Source organism: Staurois parvus, unplaced genomic scaffold (genome assembly GCF_062004578.1).
Source record: "Staurois parvus isolate SC_StPar_1 unplaced genomic scaffold, SC_StPar_1.0 ptg000172l, whole genome shotgun sequence".
In the NCBI taxonomy this organism is placed as follows: Eukaryota; Metazoa; Chordata; class Amphibia; order Anura; family Ranidae; genus Staurois; species Staurois parvus.
This window is the reverse complement of record NW_028317968.1, coordinates 1,679,533-1,699,118: the sequence shown is the minus strand read 5'-3', so window position 1 is coordinate 1,699,118 and position 19,586 is coordinate 1,679,533. Positions and strand designations below refer to the sequence as shown.

The 19,586-nt window shown below is 42.9% G+C and overlaps 1 protein-coding gene across 2 annotated transcripts in view; it reads left to right on the top strand.

The window, feature by feature from the left end:
* Positions 1-19,586, top strand: part of LOC149462579 (ras GTPase-activating protein 4-like) — a 213,779-nt gene that overhangs the window by 105,396 nt on the left and 88,797 nt on the right. For both annotated transcript variants that reach the window (XM_089676574.1, XM_089676573.1), the window contains exon 5: positions 13,664-13,793. In XM_089676574.1, coding sequence (XP_089532700.1) covers positions 13,664-13,793 — 130 coding nt within the window. The remainder of the gene's footprint in view (positions 1-13,663; positions 13,794-19,586) is intronic.

Here is a 19,586-nt window from a genome sequence, read left to right as displayed (position 1 = left end):
GCCCCCTCTCTGTACACACTGCCCCCTCTCTGTACACACTCCCCCCTCTCTGTACACACTGCCCCCTCTCTGTACACACTCCCCCCTCTCTGTACACACTGCCCCCTCTCTGTACACACTCCCCCCTCTCTGTACACACTGCCCCCTCTCTGTACACACTCCCCCCTCTCTGTACACACTCCCCCCTCTCTGTACACACTGCCCTCTCTCTGTACACACTCCCCTCTCTGTACACACTCCCCTCTCTCTGTGCACACTGCCCTCTCTCTGTACACACTCCCCTCTCTGTACACACTCCCCCCTCTCTGTACACACTCCCCCCTCTCTGTACACACTGCCCCCTCTCTGTACACACTGCCCCCTCTCTGTACACACTCCCCCTCTCTGTACACACTCCCCCCTCTCTGTACACACCCCCCCTCTCTGTACACACTCCCCTCTCTCTGTACACACCCCCCCTCTCTGTACACACTCCCTCCTCTCTGTACACACTGCCCCCTCTCTGTACACACTGCCCCCTCTCTGTACACACTCCCCTCTCTGTACACACTCCCCCCTCTCTGTACACACTCCCCTCTCTGTACACACTCCCCCCTCTCTGTACACACCCCCCCTCTCTGTACACACTCCCCTCTCTCTGTACACACCCCCCCTCTCTGTACACACTCCCTCCTCTCTGTACACACTCCCCCCTCTCTGTACACACTCCCCCCTCTCTGTGCACACTGCCCTCTCTCTGTACACACTCCCCCCTCTCTGTACACACTCCCCCCTCTCTGTACACACCCCCCCCTCTCTGTACACACTCCCCTCTCTCTGTACACACCCCCCCCTCTCTGTACACACTCCCCTCTCTCTGTACACACCCCCCCCTCTCTGTACACACTGCCCTCTCTCTGTACACACTGCCCTCTCTCTGTACACACTCCCCTCTCTGTACACACTGCCCCCTCTCTGTACACACTCCCCTCTCTCTGTACACACTCCCCCCTCTCTGTACACACTCCCCCCTCTCTGTACACACTGCCCCCTCTCTGTACACACTCCCCCCTCTCTGTACACACTCCCCTCTCTGTACACACTGCCCCCTCTCTGTACACACTCCCCTCTCTCTGTACACACTCCCCCTCTCTGTACACACTCCCCTCTCTCTGTACACACTCCCCCCTCTCTGTGCACACTGCCCTCTCTCTGTACACACTCCCCCCTCTCTGTACACACTGCCCTCTCTCTGTACACACTGCCCTCTCTCTGTACACACTCCCCTCTCTCTGTACACACTCCCCCCTCTCTGTACACACTGCCCCCTCTCTGTACACACTGCCCCCTCTCTGTACACACTGCCCTCTCTCTGTACACACTCCCCTCTCTCTGTACACACTCCCCCCTCTCTGTACACACTGCCCCCTCTCTGTACACACTGCCCTCTCTCTGTGCACACTCCCCTCTCTCTGTACACACTCCCCCCTCTCTGTACACACTGCCCCCTCTCTGTGCACACTGCCCTCTCTCTGTACACACTCCCCTCTCTCTGTACACACTCCCCCCTCTCTGTACACACTGCCCCCTCTCTGTACACACTGCCCCCTCTCTGTACACACTCCCCCCTCTCTGTACACACTGCCCCCTCTCTGTGCACACTGCCTTCTCTCTGTACACACTCCCCTCTCTCTGTACACACTCCCCCCTCTCTGTACACACTGCCCCCTCTCTGTACACACTGCCCCCTCTCTGTACACACTGCCCCCTCTCTGTACACACTCCCCCCTCTCTGTACACACTGCCCTCTCTCTGTACACACTGCCCCCTCTCTGTACACACTGCCCCCTCTCTGTACACACTGCCCCCTCTCTGTACACACTGCCCCCTCTCTGTACACACTCCCCCCTCTCTGTACACACTGCCCCCTCTCTGTGCACACTGCCCTCTCTCTGTACACACTCCCCTCTCTCTGTACACACTCCCCCCTCTCTGTACACACTGCCCCCTCTCTGTACACACTGCCCCCTCTCTGTACACACTGCCCTCTCTCTGTACACACTCCCCCCTCTCTGTACACACTGCCCTCTCTCTGTACACACTGCCCCCTCTCTGTACACACTCCCCTCTCTCTGTACACACTCCCCCCTCTCTGTGCACACTGCCCCCCTCTCTGTACACACTCCCCCTCTCTGTACGCACTTCCCCTCTCTGTACGCACTTCCCCTCTCTGTACACACTCCCCCCTCTCTGTACACACTCCCCCCTCTCTGTACGCACTTCCCCTCTCTGTACACACTCACCCCTCTCTGTACACACTCCCCCTCTCTGTACACACTCCCCCTCTCTGTACACACTCCCCCTCTCTGTACACACTCCCCCTCTCTGTACACACTCCCCCCTCTCTGTACACACTGCCCCCTCTCTGTACACACTCCCCCCTCTCTGTACACACTGCCCCCTCTCTGTACACACTGCCCTCTCTCTGTACACACTCCCCCCTCTCTGTACACACTGCCCCCTCTCTGTACACACTCCCCCTCTCTGTACACACTGCCCCCTCTCTGTACACACTCCCCCTCTCTGTACACACTGCCCTCTCTCTGTACACACTCCCCCCTCTCTGTACACACTGCCCCCTCTCTGTACACACTCCCCCCTCTCTGTACACACTGCCCCCTCTCTGTACACACTGCCCCCCTCTGTTGTTTACATTCTGCTTCCCCACTGACAGCAGAGATGAGTCACTGGTTGTTAGGACTCCGGTTTGTCCATTTACATCCATTTAGATCCACTTTCGTTTTTTTTATTGTAACACAAATAGAGCTATGATCTGCTTCAAAAATGGATCTTAACAAATGTGGATGGAAATGGATGATCATCTGTTTGTCCATAGACATGCATTGCTGTCTGTTTTTTTTCTATCAACAGATGGATGAGGAACGAACAAACAGTCCACCTGTGTGAAAGGGGCCTAACTGAAATGACTTTCATTTATAAGAGAAATCCTTTCAAGTAAGGGTCAATGCACACTGGGTTTAAAAAAACGCCAGTTCCTTTGGCAGAAAAAAACACTCATTTAAAGTAATTTTGGAACTAGCGGTTAGGCGCGTTTAATGTTTTTTTCAAACTGCTCTCAAAAACACATAACAGAAGGTTTTTGTTCCTGTCTCTAAACACTGAGCTTAACCACTTCACAACCGTGCTATAGCCAAATGACGGCTACAGCGCGATTATCCAGTGCTGGGAGGGCATCATATGACATTATCTCAGAACGCTCCCTCCCACGCGCACCTGGTGCTCTCTGTGATCGCTGGGTCCTACGGACACAGCTGATCACATGATGAGGTAAAAGGCCAATCACAGCGGCCTTTTACCAACTGATCAGCTGTGTCCATTGACACAGCAGATCACAGAGTAAATACAGTTGTCAGTTATCGGCAGCACTTGCCTCACGCTGTCACAGGGTGAGAAAAGTACTGCCGATAACCGGCAAATGTCACATAGCAGATCGGCACTGATCATCAGGGCACTGATGATCAGTACCCTGATTATCAGTGCCCAGCAGTGCCACCCAGCAGTGCCCAGCAGTGCTGCCCAGCAGTTGCTCCCATCAGGGCCCATCAGTGCCGCCTAGCAGTGCCATCAGTCACTGCCGTCAGTCAGTGCCACCAGTCAGCCCGCCTGTCAGTGTTGCCCAGCATTGTCCACCAGTGCTGCCTATCAGTGCCCATCAGTGCTTCCTATCAGTGCCCATCATTGCAGCATCATCAGTGCCTCCTCATCAATGCCCACCAGTGCTGCCTCATCAGTGCCACCTCATCAGTGCAGCCTATTAGTGCCCATGAGTGCTGCCTATTCATGACACCTCATCAGTGCTGCCTATCAGTGCCCATCAGTGCAGCCTCATCAACACATATCAGTGAAGGAGAAATATTACCTGTTTGCAACATTTTATAATAGAAAAACTTTTTCTTCCAAATTTGTTGTTTTTTTTTGTTTGTAGTGCAAAAAATAAAACACCCAGTGGCAATTAATTACCACCAAAAGACAGCTCTATGTGTGTGAAAAAACTGCTAAAAATATCATATGGGTACAGTGTTGCATGACTGGGCAATTGTCATTCAAAGTGTGAGAGCACTGAAAGCTGCAAATTGGCCTTGGCACAAAGGGGGGAAAAGTGCCCGGTAAGCAAGCGGTTCTAATATGCCTCCATATGTCCTAATGTGCATGGACACATGGAATAACATTGAGCTGTTTCTACAGGCAAAACACAAAACTCCTGTAGAAGCTGAGTTTTTTTCCAGCCAGTGTGCATGGACCGTAACAGTGTCTCTTACATAAAAACCCCTACTCTATAGAAGCCTTGGTTTCCATTCATTTTACTGATGACGGCCAAGAAAGCCTGAAACAGCTGTATGCAGTTTGGGTTAAATGGCTCATGTAATAGGCTATATTTCCACTATACACTAGTGGTTCTGAATGTGCATTTGGCTGATGGGACACAAAAGAATGATTTGCATGTCTCTGCCCACTGTCCTGATATTGGGCACTAATTCTCTGATTTTTGGGATATGCAATGAAATGAGACATCTTTTGTTGTAAGAAGCCTTTACTGTGCTACGCACTGAAGGCTTTTTTTCTTCCTTTAGTCACTTCCCATCTCATATAAAAACTGTGAAAGAATAACAAAGTGTTTCTAAACCCAGGACCCTGCATTCACTATATCTGGTCTCCCACAGTACACAGAACATGAAAATGCAATTATTTTGGTAAATATAAACTGCTAAATACCTTTCTCATCAGCAGTTAGAGCAGTCTTGTGACTTCTATCAGTGTTCAGCAGAGCACTGGTTAAAACCTGTAGGAGGAGTTTTCGTTCTCCTGTAGGAGGATGCAGAACCCCTGACCTCTTTCTGGAAAGTGCTGATTGGCCCTGTGCTGATCCCATGCACGCTGTCAGAAAAAAAAAACCTCTTTAGCAATACACACCAAACTGAGCAAGTACAGAGTGTCTCCACACAATATGTCTTATCAGGAGATAAGAGTAGGACACTGGAAGAAGGGGATGATCAGAGAAGCCATGATCAAACAGCCTTTTTACACAATGCAGAGGATTAACCCCTTAGGTTCCACAGTGAGTATAACAAGCATGCTTTACTGCGTATACGGACTAATTTTACTGTTGTGGGTATAGTAACACTAAAACTGTATAAAGTGATTCTCCCTCAGATTCAGTGGACTTGTGAGAGGAAAGTTTGAGAAAACCTCTTCCTTTGCTTTAACCATACAGTGTATACCCTTCCTTTAGATTGTAAGCTCCATGAGCAGGGCCCTCCTATTCCTTCTGTACTGAAATGTATTGTAATTGTACTGTCTCCCTTATATTGTAAAGCACTGCGCAAACTGTTGGCGCTATATAAATCCTGTAAAATAATAATAATATACCTTTCAACCGACAAGTTTTACATTCCAGTGGAAATCTAGCTGACTCTTTTAGAGTGGCATGTAGGTATTGCTAGGTATTAAAATCCTTTAAGGCCTGGTTCACACCTATGCATGTTGCAATCTGCTGTGAGAAAAAGTGTCCCTGACCCTATTCAAAAACAGTGTCTGAAAATGCATAGATGTGAACGTGTCCCATAGGAAACCATGTTAAATGGGCTGTTGTGAGTTTCTGCACAAACACAAAAAGCTCTGAAAAACACATAGGTGTGAACCAGGCCTAACTGGCAGCCACACTCTCCACCATACGATACGCTGCACTGGAGGAAAAAATTCCCAAACTGTTGTGTCTGGTCTTTCACCATTAGCTGTGTGACCATGGCACTTCCAATGCCCTGTTCATGACTACGGCTAACTGCAGAAGGTTTATTCATTATAATCACATTTCAGCTTGTTGCACACAAATGATTTAAAGGAGACTTACATCTTTTAGAGCTTCTTGACTTGACTAAATTTCTAACTCTTATCAAACGCATCTATATTATTATTATTATTATACAGGATTTATATAGCGCCATTTGTTTGCTCAGCGCTTTACAATATAACGGGAGACAATACAGCAACAATACAGTTAAATACAAGAGGGTTTTGAGGGCCCTGCTCCTTGGAGCTTACAATCTAGGAGGGAGGGGCTAGTGGTACAAAAGGTAGTAACTGTGGGGGATGGACTGGTAGGAGGAATAGAAGATTCCATTATTAGCTGAAGGCAGGATAGGCTTCCCTGAAGAGATAGGTTTCAGAGATCGCCTAAAAGTAAGCAGAGTAGGCGATAGTCCGATAAATTGGGGTAGAGAGTTCCAGAGGATGGGGGAAGCTCTGGAGAAGTCCTGGAGACGAGCATGGGAGGAGGAGACAAGGGAGCTAGAGAGTAGGAGGTCCTGCAAGGAGCGGAGAGTACGGTTTGGGTGATATTTGCAGACAAGATCGGTGATGTAATTTGGGGCAGAGTTATAAATGGCTTTATATGTTATTGTTAATGTTTTGAATTTTATCCATTGGGCAATGGGAAGCCAGTGGAGGGATTGGCAGATTACTATGTGCATTAGCTGTTTATGAGCTTTAGTATGGGTGTTAGACTAGCATTTTACAAGCTTTAAAAATGCTCCCCAAACGCCCTAAGCATTTTAGAAGCGTTTTTCAAGCGTTAAAACCTCACCATAAATGTCTATAATAAACGGTAATGTTATTAACGCCCCGCAAATGCCTGCCAACGCGTTTTGCGAATGGGAGGTATTGAAAGGCTTCAAACTTCTCCAGATTCAACATGAGGCTTCGATTTTTGAAGAGACAAGATGCTAACACTTTACGTTTTGATAATGTGAATAGCACTGTGTGGGGTCCATAGTATCATTTGCATAGACATGAGAGCGTTAAAAATGCCTGCTTTCAATGCCAGTGTGAATTATAGTGGTAGTAAAGCCCCATTGTTTACTTGTACCTACAGGTAAGCGTAAAATAAGACTTACCTGTAGGTACAGTAAGAATCTCCTAAACATGCACCGTTTAGGAGATATTTACTAAAGTATCACGCGCACTGCGCTCTCAATGCACAATGCGCCGTTCATTGAGAGGGCAATGTCGCAGCCGTGACTCCCACACACGCATGTGCGGGAGTGACATCATTACGGCTCGGCCAGTCAAACAACCAAAGCCTGCAAACCCGGAAAGAAGACCGGGTGAAGATGGAAGCACCTACAGCAATGACAGCACACCGCTGGAGGCTTTGTTTTCAGGTAAGTCTTTCATAATGTGCAGGTATGTGATGCATACTAGTACATTATGCTATTGTTTTGCTGGGGACATTTTTTGGGGAATTTTTGCGGTGTACTTCACACTGGTGCGGTGCGGAATTTGCAGTGGTTCCTGTGCAAATTCCACACCACATCACGATCGCACCCTGTTTATGCCAACCGCTGCAGGTGTGTATGTTAAGTTAACCGCACCCGAAATTGGTTCGCAAAATGCGGTGGGATGAGCAGAATCGGATTGCATGGGTGACGGGGAAACCCAAAACACATGGGTTTCAGTAACAATTTGACTGCTGAAGCCAGATTGAAAAGTAGAAGTGTTTATTATACCAGCATGTAGCTAGAACTACATACAGGGAGAGCAAAACAATAGTGTTGGATTCAAAGCAATGCTCTAACTGTCTTGGAAAACTAATACAATATATATGTCCTAAGATGGGTGGTACCTAGCAACCTAATCATTCTTTGAAGTTCCATCTGTGTCATTGGTGGAGTTCATTGAAATGTAAATGGACATTAACACAAGCATGTTACTTCCCTTAGCTTCTTTAGATAGCAATCTTCCCAGCTGTAGGTGTAAATAGCATTCTAACACAAAAAATACAGCTGTTACACAATAAGACTTCTAATAACAAAATATATGTAATGGAACCGACCCAGTCTGTGCTTTGGTACTTCCTTTATAATACCGCTTCCTCATCCAAACACCGACCACAGACACCACAGTCGACCAAACAAGATTAGACGACACCAGTCTATCTGAACATGAAACTATTTGAAACTCAAACTGGCTTTTTATACACTAAGGGGGCAATCCCCCCTCCCTGCATAATGACACAGGGCGGGGCAATCTATACTTAGCAAGAAGAGACACACAGGTATTCAAACTTCACACCAGAAGACAGTCCCATCAGAAGGGAGGGCTGCTGGAGACACCCCCCACTAAGCTAATACACTTAAACACATACATCCCATAATAGTTTGCTCCCAAGCAAGACACCCAATAGAACCATGGGATGCAGCCACATGGCATTAAACAATCAACAACCCCCCCATCCCAATATTAGGACAGATCACCCTGTACCCCTAACAGGCACAGGGTGACTTACACACAATAGGGATATGGAGAGCTGAGACAGGGGTCTCCCCACCTCTCCAAAGTGAGCTGGGTTCCATGGGCCCTCCACCCAAAGTGACTCCCGTCACAATATACATTCAATATATATCCACTTAATAAAACTAAATGTTTGATATATAAAATGGCTGTTCCATTTTCCCTCACAATAGGTGTGAATACCCATGCAATTCTATTCTAGTGCGGACCAAAAAAAGAGTCCCGCACCTTTTTGGTATGGATGCGGTGTGATTTGAGCCATAGAAAATGTATGGATCCAATCGCACCGCACAGAATTCGTATATGTGATTTGCACAGGAATACAGTGCGGTTCCTGTGCGAATCACATGCGGTATGCCGCACCGCATCAGTGTGGATGCGGGCTAAGTCCAGTTTTATCAGATGAGAGCTTATTTGTGGGCTAATTTGAACTCTTGAAACTTCCATATGATGATTGAAAATACTTCCCAGTTCTAAACTTGAAATTACAGCATTGTGGAAGATTTCAAATCAAATACAGTATGTACGTCAAGCCAGGGAAGTATGTACTTTAAACTATTTATGGAGTTTTCAGTGGAATTCTTAGTCATAGCAGATCACATGCTTTTAAGCAGTTGAAGGGACTTTGTCAACACATTATCTCTGTGAGAAGGTTCACTAGTTCTGAAAGGGTAGGGCTGATTTACTGTCTTCTGCAGTTAGCAAAATGAAGCTATAAGTCATGTGCAAAGGAAAGAAAATAGGGACCTTCAGTTGCACTCGATTTAGGCTGGATTCACGCTTTGCATTGGGAAAATGCATGCAGTTTTTAAATGCTTGTTGTGGCATCCTTGTTGGTTGTTTTTTGTTCACTGATGTGCTTTTTTAACTTATTATTATACAGGATATACAGTTTGCGCAGTGCTTTACAAAATGAAGGTAGACATTACAGTTACAATACAATTTGGTACAAGAGGAAACAGAGGGCCCTGCTCCTTAGAGCTTACAATCTAGGACTCATAACATCAAACAATATGTTTTGCATTTTCTTTCCTGAAATAAACAAATTATGTATGTGTTGTAAAGCTCTGCGTAAACTGTTGGCGCCATATAAATTCTGTATAATAATAATATCTTTCCAGCTCATATAGTATACTATGTTAAAATATGGAAACTATACTACATGTGCATTTTAGCTTGGCCATTAACTATTCCAAAACTATATGGAGGTGATTTCACCCAAAAGAGAATGCCAAGATCCCCCAAATTTGTAATCTTGTACAATGACAATTCTATATGAGACTTTATAGGCGTTCAAGGTACACAGTGGCTAAATGGTTCGCACGTCTGCCTGGCAGTACTAGGGTCATTGGTTTGAATCCCAGCTACGGCACCACCTGCCTGGAGTTTGCATGTACTCCCTGTGCCTGCGTGGGTTTCCTCCAGGTGCTCCAGTTTCCTCCCACACTCCAAAGACATGCTGGTAGGTTAATTGGCTCCTGTCTAAATTGTCCCGTGAATGTAAGTTAGGGATCTTTGACTGTACACCCCTTGAGGTTAGGGACTGATGGGAATGTACAATATATATGTAAATCGCTGCGCAAATTGACGGTGCTATACAAGTACCTGAAATAAATAGTAATATACATACATAAAAATGAATAATGTTCTTGTGTGTATAATTAAAAACTTTCTTATATTGTGAAAGGAGTCTCTTCTTCCCTGAGGAAGAATTTCTAAATGTATCGTAATTGTAGAGAAACATTGGATAATGATCATTTTTGGGTGTATATAATGTCAGCCCGTTTTCTGTCTAGTTTTATACTGTATAAAACAAAGTTTTTAATTATCCACACAATAAAATGATTAGTTTTTATGTTCTATGTTTGTATATCTTAAACGTCAATAAGGTCCCATACAAAATTGCCACAGTATATGATTATGTATTGATACAGGCTTCATTTTTCATACTGCACTACATTTACAGTGCTATGATGTAAAAAGGCTATATTGCTTTGAATTCTGTTTTCCTACACTAGCTATGAATCACCCAGATCTGAACACAGCCTGGATTATTGAAATGACAACTAAGTAAAATATGTACTTCTTTAGCAAATCAGCCCAAGGCTTTAGGCCTTACGAACCATTAATTGTTTTTTTATATCTGCCTGGAAGTCAGCTCTAAAATGGTCATAGATGGTAAACTCCCATTGTCCTGCTCTTGCGATTTTTTGTGCATAATTAAACAATTCGAATACCAGGGTGCACAACAGATTGAATGAAATTTACTACTACGTTTGCTATCAGGGGTTAAAAGTATCAGCTGAAAAAACTTTCCTCCAGTTTCATGCTGTTCTTTCCCACATTAAGAAGATAAGCACCAGGGCTACAAGACCTTGCCATTAGCTACAAATCACTGATTGCAGGATATGAGTATGCTTCTGTACAGTATATAAAAGTTGACTTGGGCAAAAGTGTCAGATTGCTTTATCATATCTGACCAAAGAATAATATTTTCAATGTGTAAGCACTAAAACAAAGGCGAATATGAGTCCATGCCCTATACTTCACACTCTAACCACTTGCCCTCTAGAGGATTTATCCCCCTTCCTGCGTTACTTTAACTGACAATTGCGCGGTCATGCAACGCTGCACTCAAATGAAATGTATGTCCTTTTTTTCTCACAAATGGAGCTTTCTTTCGGTGGCATTTGATCACATGTGCAGTTTTTTTTTGTGCTATAATCAAAAGAAGACTGACAAAAAAAAACATTATTTTTAAATTTTTGCTATAAAACATATCCAGTAACAAAATTTTAAAAATCACATTTTGGCATAAATTTAGGGCAAAATGTATTCTGCTAAATGTCTTTGCTAAAAAAAATCCCAATACCTGTAAATTAATTGGTCTACATGAAACTTATAGAGTCTACAAATGGTGGTATATATATATATTATTATACAGTATTTATAAAGCACCAACGGTTCGCTCAGTGCTGTACATTACAAAGGGAGACAGAACATGCGACAGTACAATAACAATACAATGCGATACACGAGGGGTTCGAGGGCCCTGCTCCTTCGAGCTTATATATATATATATATACAGTTGTGTTCAAAATAATAGCAGTCAGACATCACTAACCTGGATCAATCACTGTTTTTGGTAGAAATGATATTTCTACATGGCAAATAATTTACTAGCAGGTGTAGTAGAGTAATAGAAATCCAACAGACCCAACAGTCATGACATGCATGCTGCTGATTCTGTGTAATTGAATCACTAATTGAAAGGGGCATGTTCAAAATAATAGCAGTGTGGAGTTCTATTAGTGAGGTAATGTGAAATACAGGTGGCAATTATTGCCCTTATTGAAGGAAGGAAGGCAGCAAATGTTGTACATGCTGGTTACAGTGCATTTCTCTCTGAAATTCTGAGGAAAATGGGTCATTCCAGACATTGTTCAAAAGAATAGCGTACTTTGATTAAAAAGTTAATTGGAGAGGGCAAAACATATAAAGAAGTGCAGAAAATGATAGGCTGCTCAGCTAAAATGATCGCAAATGCTTTAAAATGGCAACCAAAACCTGAAAGACGTGGAAGAAAGCGAAAAAATACCATTCAAATGGATAGAAGAATAGCCAAAATGGCAAGGACTCAGCCAACAATCAGCTCCAGGAAGATCAAAGAAGGTCTAAAGTTACCTGTGAGTAGTGTTACAATTAGAAGACGCCTATGTGAAGCCAAGCTATCTGCAAGAAGCCCCCGCAAAGTCCCACTGTTGAAAAAAAAGACGTGTGCTGAAGAGGTTACAATTTGCCAAAGAGCACATTGACTGGCCTAAAGAGAAATGGCGCAACATTTTGTGGACTGATGAAAGTAAGATTGTTCTTTTTGAGTCTAGTGGCCGGAGACAGTTTGTCAGACGACCCCCAAACACTGAATTCAAGCCACAATACACTGTGAAGACAGTGAAGCATGGTTGCGCAAGCATCATGATATGGGGATGTTTCTCATACTACGGTGTTGGGCCTATTTATCACATACCAGGGATCATGGATCAGTTTCAATACATCAAAATACTTAAAGAGGTCATGCTGCCTTATGCTGAAGAGGAAATGCCCTTGAAATGGGTGTTCCAACAAGACAACAACCCCAAACACACCAGTAAATGTGCAACATCTTGGTTCCAGACCAACAAGATTGACGTTATGGAGTGGCCAGCCCAATCCCCGGATCTTAATCCAATATAAAACTTGTGGGGTGACATCAAAAATGCAGTTTCTGAGGCAAAACCAAGAAATAGAGAAGAACTGTGGAATGTAGTCCAATCATCCTGGGCTGGAATACCTGTTCACAGGTGCCAGAAGTTGGTTGACTTCATGCAACACAGATGTACAGCAGTTCTCAGAAACAGTGCTTATACAACTAAATATTAATTAAGTGATTCAGAGGAAAGCAAAATCTTCAAACATTTTTCAGTTTATATAGTGAATGTTTGAGTTTGTAAAGAAGAATACAAACACTGCTATTTTTTTGAACAATCTAATATTCACTTTTTTTCAATTTTTTTAGAGGAACAACACACATTTGATATATTTTTCTTCATGTTTTCATTTGGAATAGAATTTGTAGTGTTCCCAATGCATTTGTGTGTATGGAAATAAAAGCTATTAGAAGGATTTTGAGCTTTATTCACTTTTTTCAACACACTGCTATTATTTCGAACACAACTGTATATATATATGTGTATATTGGAATTTTTATTTTTTCATTTTTTTATACTAGTAATGGCGGCGATCAGTAACTTATAGCGGGACTGAAGCAGGCATTCTGACACTGTGGGGGAACTGCCTGTCACTGACATCCCCTGTGACACTAATACAGTGATCAATGCTAAAAAAAAGCACTGACACTATACTAATGACACTGGCAGAAAGGGGTTAACATCTGGGGCGATCAAAGGGTTAACTGTGTGCTGTGTGTGTTTTACTGTGTGCTGTGCTTTACTGTGTAAGCACACTGCTTTGTATTGCTTTGCTATGCAGAGCAATACAAAGCAGCATGCTGGAGCTGACGGGAGAGATCTGTATTGTTTACATACAGACCTCTCCTCAGCCAGTGATACTCGGCGATCGCCGGGTGCCGGCAGGGAATAACTGTCTGGGACCCAGTGATCGACAGCTGAAGCCGCCAATGGAGATACAAAATCAAGTATATATGTAGCAGTAGTTCTGCTATAGGGCAGTTTTGAAGCGGTTAAGTAGAGAACAACCTTGAAATTGAGCATTTGAAGGCTGAAGCAGAGTTTAATGAGTAATATTGTGTTTTGTGTAGGATACAATGGATGGATGAATTTAACAGAAATTGATCCTGATGAAGAAGTTCAAGGAGAAATTCACCTCAAAATTGAAATAATAAACAGCGAATTGTCTCGTAAACTGCGCTGCACTGTGTTCGAAGCAAGGTAAGATTTAGTTGTGATCTGTAATGTAAACAATGTAGGGTACTTGTATCTTCTGCATTTAATCCTGCTGTCACTTTTATGGAGTTAAATTTTGATAGAAGCAGTATGAGCTTCAGATGCCCATTTTTTTGGCTAACATACTAACTGGGTTCAGTTTGAATCACTGACCAGGAACAAATATGCTTACCTGTAAAGTAAGATATCTTTACTTGTTTCATTGCTCCATTTAAAGGATGCACATAATTGATGAAAGGGGGTAAACATGACAGGCAGAAAATTAGCATTTTCAGAATGACCATTAGCGATGATAGCCTCATTATCCATATTCCAGTCCTGAATGTGCTGTCTGAATGCCTGGCGCAGCTATATAAGGAGTGTTAGGTTTAAAGTAGACCCGTAGTTATATCAGTTTTGTTGAAGTGTTCAAAATGATTAAAGCAGAAATCCAGGCAAAACTGTTTTTGAACCATGGAGAGGCGCTTCGCCTGCACTGCATGGGCTAACTACTCGTTTTTGTCTGAGAGTGATAACAGTAAAGATATACATAATGAATCCGCCGATCCTCGGAGCACAAGACTGGTCTCTGCCGCTTCTGCCCCCCTGCATGCTAGAAGTCTTGTGAATGTACTGTTCCTGACATCATCATGCCCATAGATTAGCTCCTGATGTGAGGACAACAGGAACAGACCACCGCTGGACATGGGGGAGCGCGATTTTCCAGAGAATCGGAGGACATGGTGAGTATAGTTCTTCCCTAAACCCCTGGACAAAACAAGCAGTTTTCCCATGCAGTGCAGGCACAGCCCCACTGCATGGGAAAATTAAAAATGTACATGGAGTTCTGCTTTAAATTATTTAAAGCAGAGGTCCAGTCAAATATTTTGTCTGAGCCTAAACTTGCTCTCACCCCCATTCTAAACCCTATACTAACTATCCTGTAAAAGAAAAGATATCTGTACTTACCTATTCTGAAGGCACTCCGGTTTGGTCACATGATCTTCCCCTTCAGTGAAGAGAAGTGGCCACTGGCATTGGCTGCAATGCCTGTACGGTAACTTCTCTCATAAGCATCCATTGTCGGCTGTCCCTCCTCTACACTAAAGCCAGTGTTGGGAGCCGATCATGTGGCCAGACTGGAGCACCCTCAGCATAGGAAATTATGAATTTCTTTCCTTTACAAAGTAGTTAGAATAGGGCTTAGAATGGGAGTGGAAGCAGGTTTAAGTTTAGATAGTGTTTGACTGGTCTTCCATTTTAAGTGATTACTCCTATCTGGACATGAGCTCAGTGTTTGTTACTATTTTCTCCTTTGTTTTTATGATATTGCCAACAAGCAACCCAATAAACATGTCTTAAGATATATATAATGCAACCTGCCATTACTTACCTTCTTCTTTAATGGACTTTTTGCCAAGCTGTTATTCTGAGCAACTTGCTGCAATACTAGCGGAGTCAGTGACCCCCATCATGTTTACAGATTAGAAAAATCAGTGAAAATTTACAAACCCATATCTGCATACTTTTTCTGGTTTAGTGACTCAAGGTATTGAAGCCATAGGGTAACATGAGAGCCAAACAATTAACATTTTAAGATTTTCAGGATCAGCAGTGGCAGCCTCCATATTTTTTGCATGACATGTTTACTTTGCATAGTGCTTTTCAATATTTCATTATTTATTGAAATTGTAGGGCAGCAGTAAAACTATTGTAAACCAAACCAAGGCAATTTCTGTGCTTAGCTACAAATACACAGTTTTGTGTGGAGCAAAATGTGGATATCAAAACTATTCTATATAATCATGAAATTAAACAAAAACTAATGATGGCCAGAAATAAGAGACCATGACTCACATAGGGGTCAAAATATGGAGATAATAGTGGCATGGTTTGATATCCTGCAAGGAATTATATTTGTAATATGGTCCTATAGACAGTGGTGACTTAGCAATAATTTGGTGCAAAAATGACAATCCTGACAATATCCTCAGCTATGGCAATCAACTGTCAAATGTTTTAATACAAGGGCCACAAACCTGCAGATGTCACAATTCACAGGTCACAAACAAGCAGTTGCGAAAATACATAGGTAACAAAAGGCATAGTGTGAAAGAGGTGTTCACAGTACCAGATTGTGAAGAATGGAAGGAAACCAGATTTTGGAGGGGAGAGAAAGAGGTTAGGTAGACCAATTTGTGGAAGAGATGCAGGAAGACAGGCAGTTAGATCAGAATGTGTAGTAGCGACATTTTTTTCTTTCATTTTTTCTTTCATTTTTTTTTAACTAGCAACACCAGCAGTGGACTAGAACAAGAAACTATTTTGTCCCTAGATCTTTAAACTTTGAACTTTAAACATTGTAAAAAAATGAAACACCTAGAAGCTTTTTTAAAAAAAAAAATAGCTTGCTGTATCTTTACATGTGGTGCTTGTCAGACACCCATGAGTATTCTTTCTGCTTTTGTAAATATGATGTGTAAACTGCAAGGTGCCATCATCTTTATTTAAGAATCTTTTTTTTTTCCTTAATAGGTGTTGGGCTAGAATAAGTAATAATCATTTAGGTGTAGCGGGGGTCCTTTCTTGGTTTTCTTGTTTCCTATAGAAGAAAATGTGGGAGAATGGACCTTTGCACCATTTGTCACCACCAAGTGTAACCACTAATCCTTTTTACAAAAATGTATGGTTTTATATACTTCCTGCACTTCATTTACATGTTTCTATCAAGGGAAAAGGCTCCACCCAACTTCAGGACATAAAGTCCCCACTCCATGCCCCACCCAATCTCTGGTTTAGTTAAAAAAATATATACAGGATATTCTAAATGCCCACAAACAGGGTGAGCAAGGTCCTGAGTCTCCTAACTCTTCTTCAGTGCAGAGTAGGAAGGTTCTTTATGAGTTGTCCACACAACCCAGGCAGTTCCTAACCACTTTCTATTAGCTGTCAAATTATGACATTACACAGAGGTGACCAGCCAGCGAGGATAGACCGCAGTGCTGGATCCACCGGTCAGGGGCGGACTGACCATTTGGAAACTCGGGCACTGCCTGAGGGCCCGGGGTCAGTAGGGGGCCCCATGAGATGCCCCTGGTACCTTTTTCATAGGTTTTTTTGAGTTTGGGCAAGGACACAGGGGCCCCATGATCCCCTATTGCCCGGGGGCCCCATGAGTTGTCAGTCCGCCCCTGCCACCGGTCATCACTTTCAGAAGCAGTGCTAAAAGGGTATCATACAGCTGACTCATGTGAGTTTTAAAAGGGGCTTCAGAAGGTATAATTTTTTTTTAATCATGTGCAAATGGCTGAAAGGTGGGTGATAGGGAGGGATGGGAAGGAGGAAAAAAGCTTAATCTGGAAGTGGGCTTTAAAGGCTGGTCACACATGGGGGATCTGGACATATCAAAAACAATGATCAGATCCCCAGGTGATTTTATCTAACTTATTTCTACATACAGATTATTGCGGTGTTGGATAATGCTTGCTTAACTAAGTATCCTTTAAATTTTAAAGGGAAATTTTAACTAGATTAGTCAACTTCTTTTTTTCTTTTTTTTTAAGGGGAGTGAGTCCATTTCCATAGTCTCCTAAATACAGTAAACACAGGTACCCCCAAGTGATCCTACAGTATGTGTACATGCCTTTCAAGTCTAGTGAAGGTGCACAAGCTTGGACTGCCCAGCACTTGATTTATACCAGTCCGGCTGCAGACAGTACAGGAGGAGATCAGCTATGTGTGTTTATTAGGCTAGGGAGGAGTTGAGAGGTTTTTGTAAAAAGGACTTTAAGCACTGATCTTTCAATGTGTTCAGCTGTGCCCACAAGCATGCAGAAATGTTTGTATGATTACGCTAATAATTCATGTATCCTGCAATAGTATGTATTTGGGTGCAGTTGATTCAGCCCCCACTGTGTAATCATCCTGCACAGCAGCATCACAAGCACAGATGCCTCAGACTCAAACTGTGCTGCTCAAATCAGTACATCAAATCATTATCTATTTATGGAGTATGTGTGTGTTACATTAATGCTACATTTAAAATGGAAGTTATATCAAAGTGTTCAGAAAATGTATGCAGGAGAAAGGCTTAATTAAGTAAATACCATTTCTAAGGGGTAGTGTATTTATATGAGTCAAATTATTACAGCCACTGGCTATTTCACTCTAGGGAATGCGTACACTGCTTATCTCAAAACATATTGTCAGCAGAGAAAACTAATTTACCAGCAAATGTTTACGTGCTAACATTTCATGCAGAATACATAAAATCCAGTAAATGGCACTTACAAAGGGTGAGTCACATTCCATTTAGCAAATTGTGCAGTTGTTTTAGAAGAGCTCTTATTGCATTTATTAATCTGAGATTGGGTTATTAAGGTAACAGTATATAAGATCCAGCCATTCAGCCGGTCTGGCTGTTCACACTTGGGATAGCTATAGATGTAGAGAGTGGTTGAACTTTTGCAGATCATCCAATTGTTGACAACTGTCTGTCTAGCTAATTCTCATATAAACCGCTGCACTCAGATCCTGAGATTCTACATTCTTTTAGAGTCAATATCTATTGCGGGGTAAACATCAGAAAACTGAAAAATAACCCACAGACATTTTGACTCCTTTATCTCTGCAGTGAGCTTGTTCTGAGGCCATGGGTTTTCTATACAGACTTTGGTCTTTGCCCTGTGCTTCTGAAATTGCAGTTTTCAGATCAAAGTTTCTAAAATAAATAGCTGTAAAAAATTACCAAATTGCTCTGGGCATTCATAGGGGACACAGTGTTCAACCTCTAGGTATGTGCTTCTGCCTCTAGGACAGCCTTTCTCAAACTTTTTACCCCAGAGTAACCGCTGAATGCATATTTAGGACTTGGAACCCCTACTGAAAATCATTGTATCTGCAGCTCCATTAGTGTTCTGTCTCTCCAATCTAAGCATTGATAGTGTGATCTCTATAACTTACAGTTGTGATAAGATAGCGATAACTTCAACCTCAGTTGGATAGCAGTCAGTGACTCAATGAGAATGACATCTTGTAGATCTTGTGAAGTTTATTCCATAAACTGAGAGAATCTTACAACAATGAAATTCCATAGGTCAAAAGATCATACTGTTTCTTGCTCCATGCCATGAGGCTTACTGCAATGCATTTCTGGGAAAGGGGGAGGGCTATCTATGCAACATTAACTAAACCAAAGGAAAGGGAGGAGCAGAGACAAAATATAGAAAACATTTAAAGGCATATGACAGTCAATATGACAGTCATGTGAAATATTGCAATTAGTGTAAGTTGAAGAAATTTAAAAGAAAACAAACAATATGACAATAATAATAATACTGTACATAGAGTATATTTGACAGCCTCCTGCTCTATACTATCACTAATATTCATTAGGTGAAACAAATAATAATAATAACGGACAATCATTCAGATCCCTGCATTGTTTTTTTATTAGAGGTGAAAATTTCCATGGGGGGAGGGGGGTGAAATCTGCTATTTCCATATTGGCCCAGGTGGCTAAAGTACTCCACTTGGCCAGACTACTCGTGAATGCCCTGTGGAGTCTTTCAGAAAGTCTATCTTCATTCCTTTGGACTGCTTTACTATCCTACTTTTCAGAAGCTGACTAATGGTCTGGCTGTTGTAGCCTGGGTCCTGGAAGATGAGTGTCCCTGAATTGGCCATTCCAGCTCTGGATATGTTAGCTAGCCTACTTTCTGCCAAGTCTGCCATTGGTCATGCACAGTATTTTCACCTGTTGTGAGTAACACAGCTTTGTCCTTCAGTGGGCAGAATCCT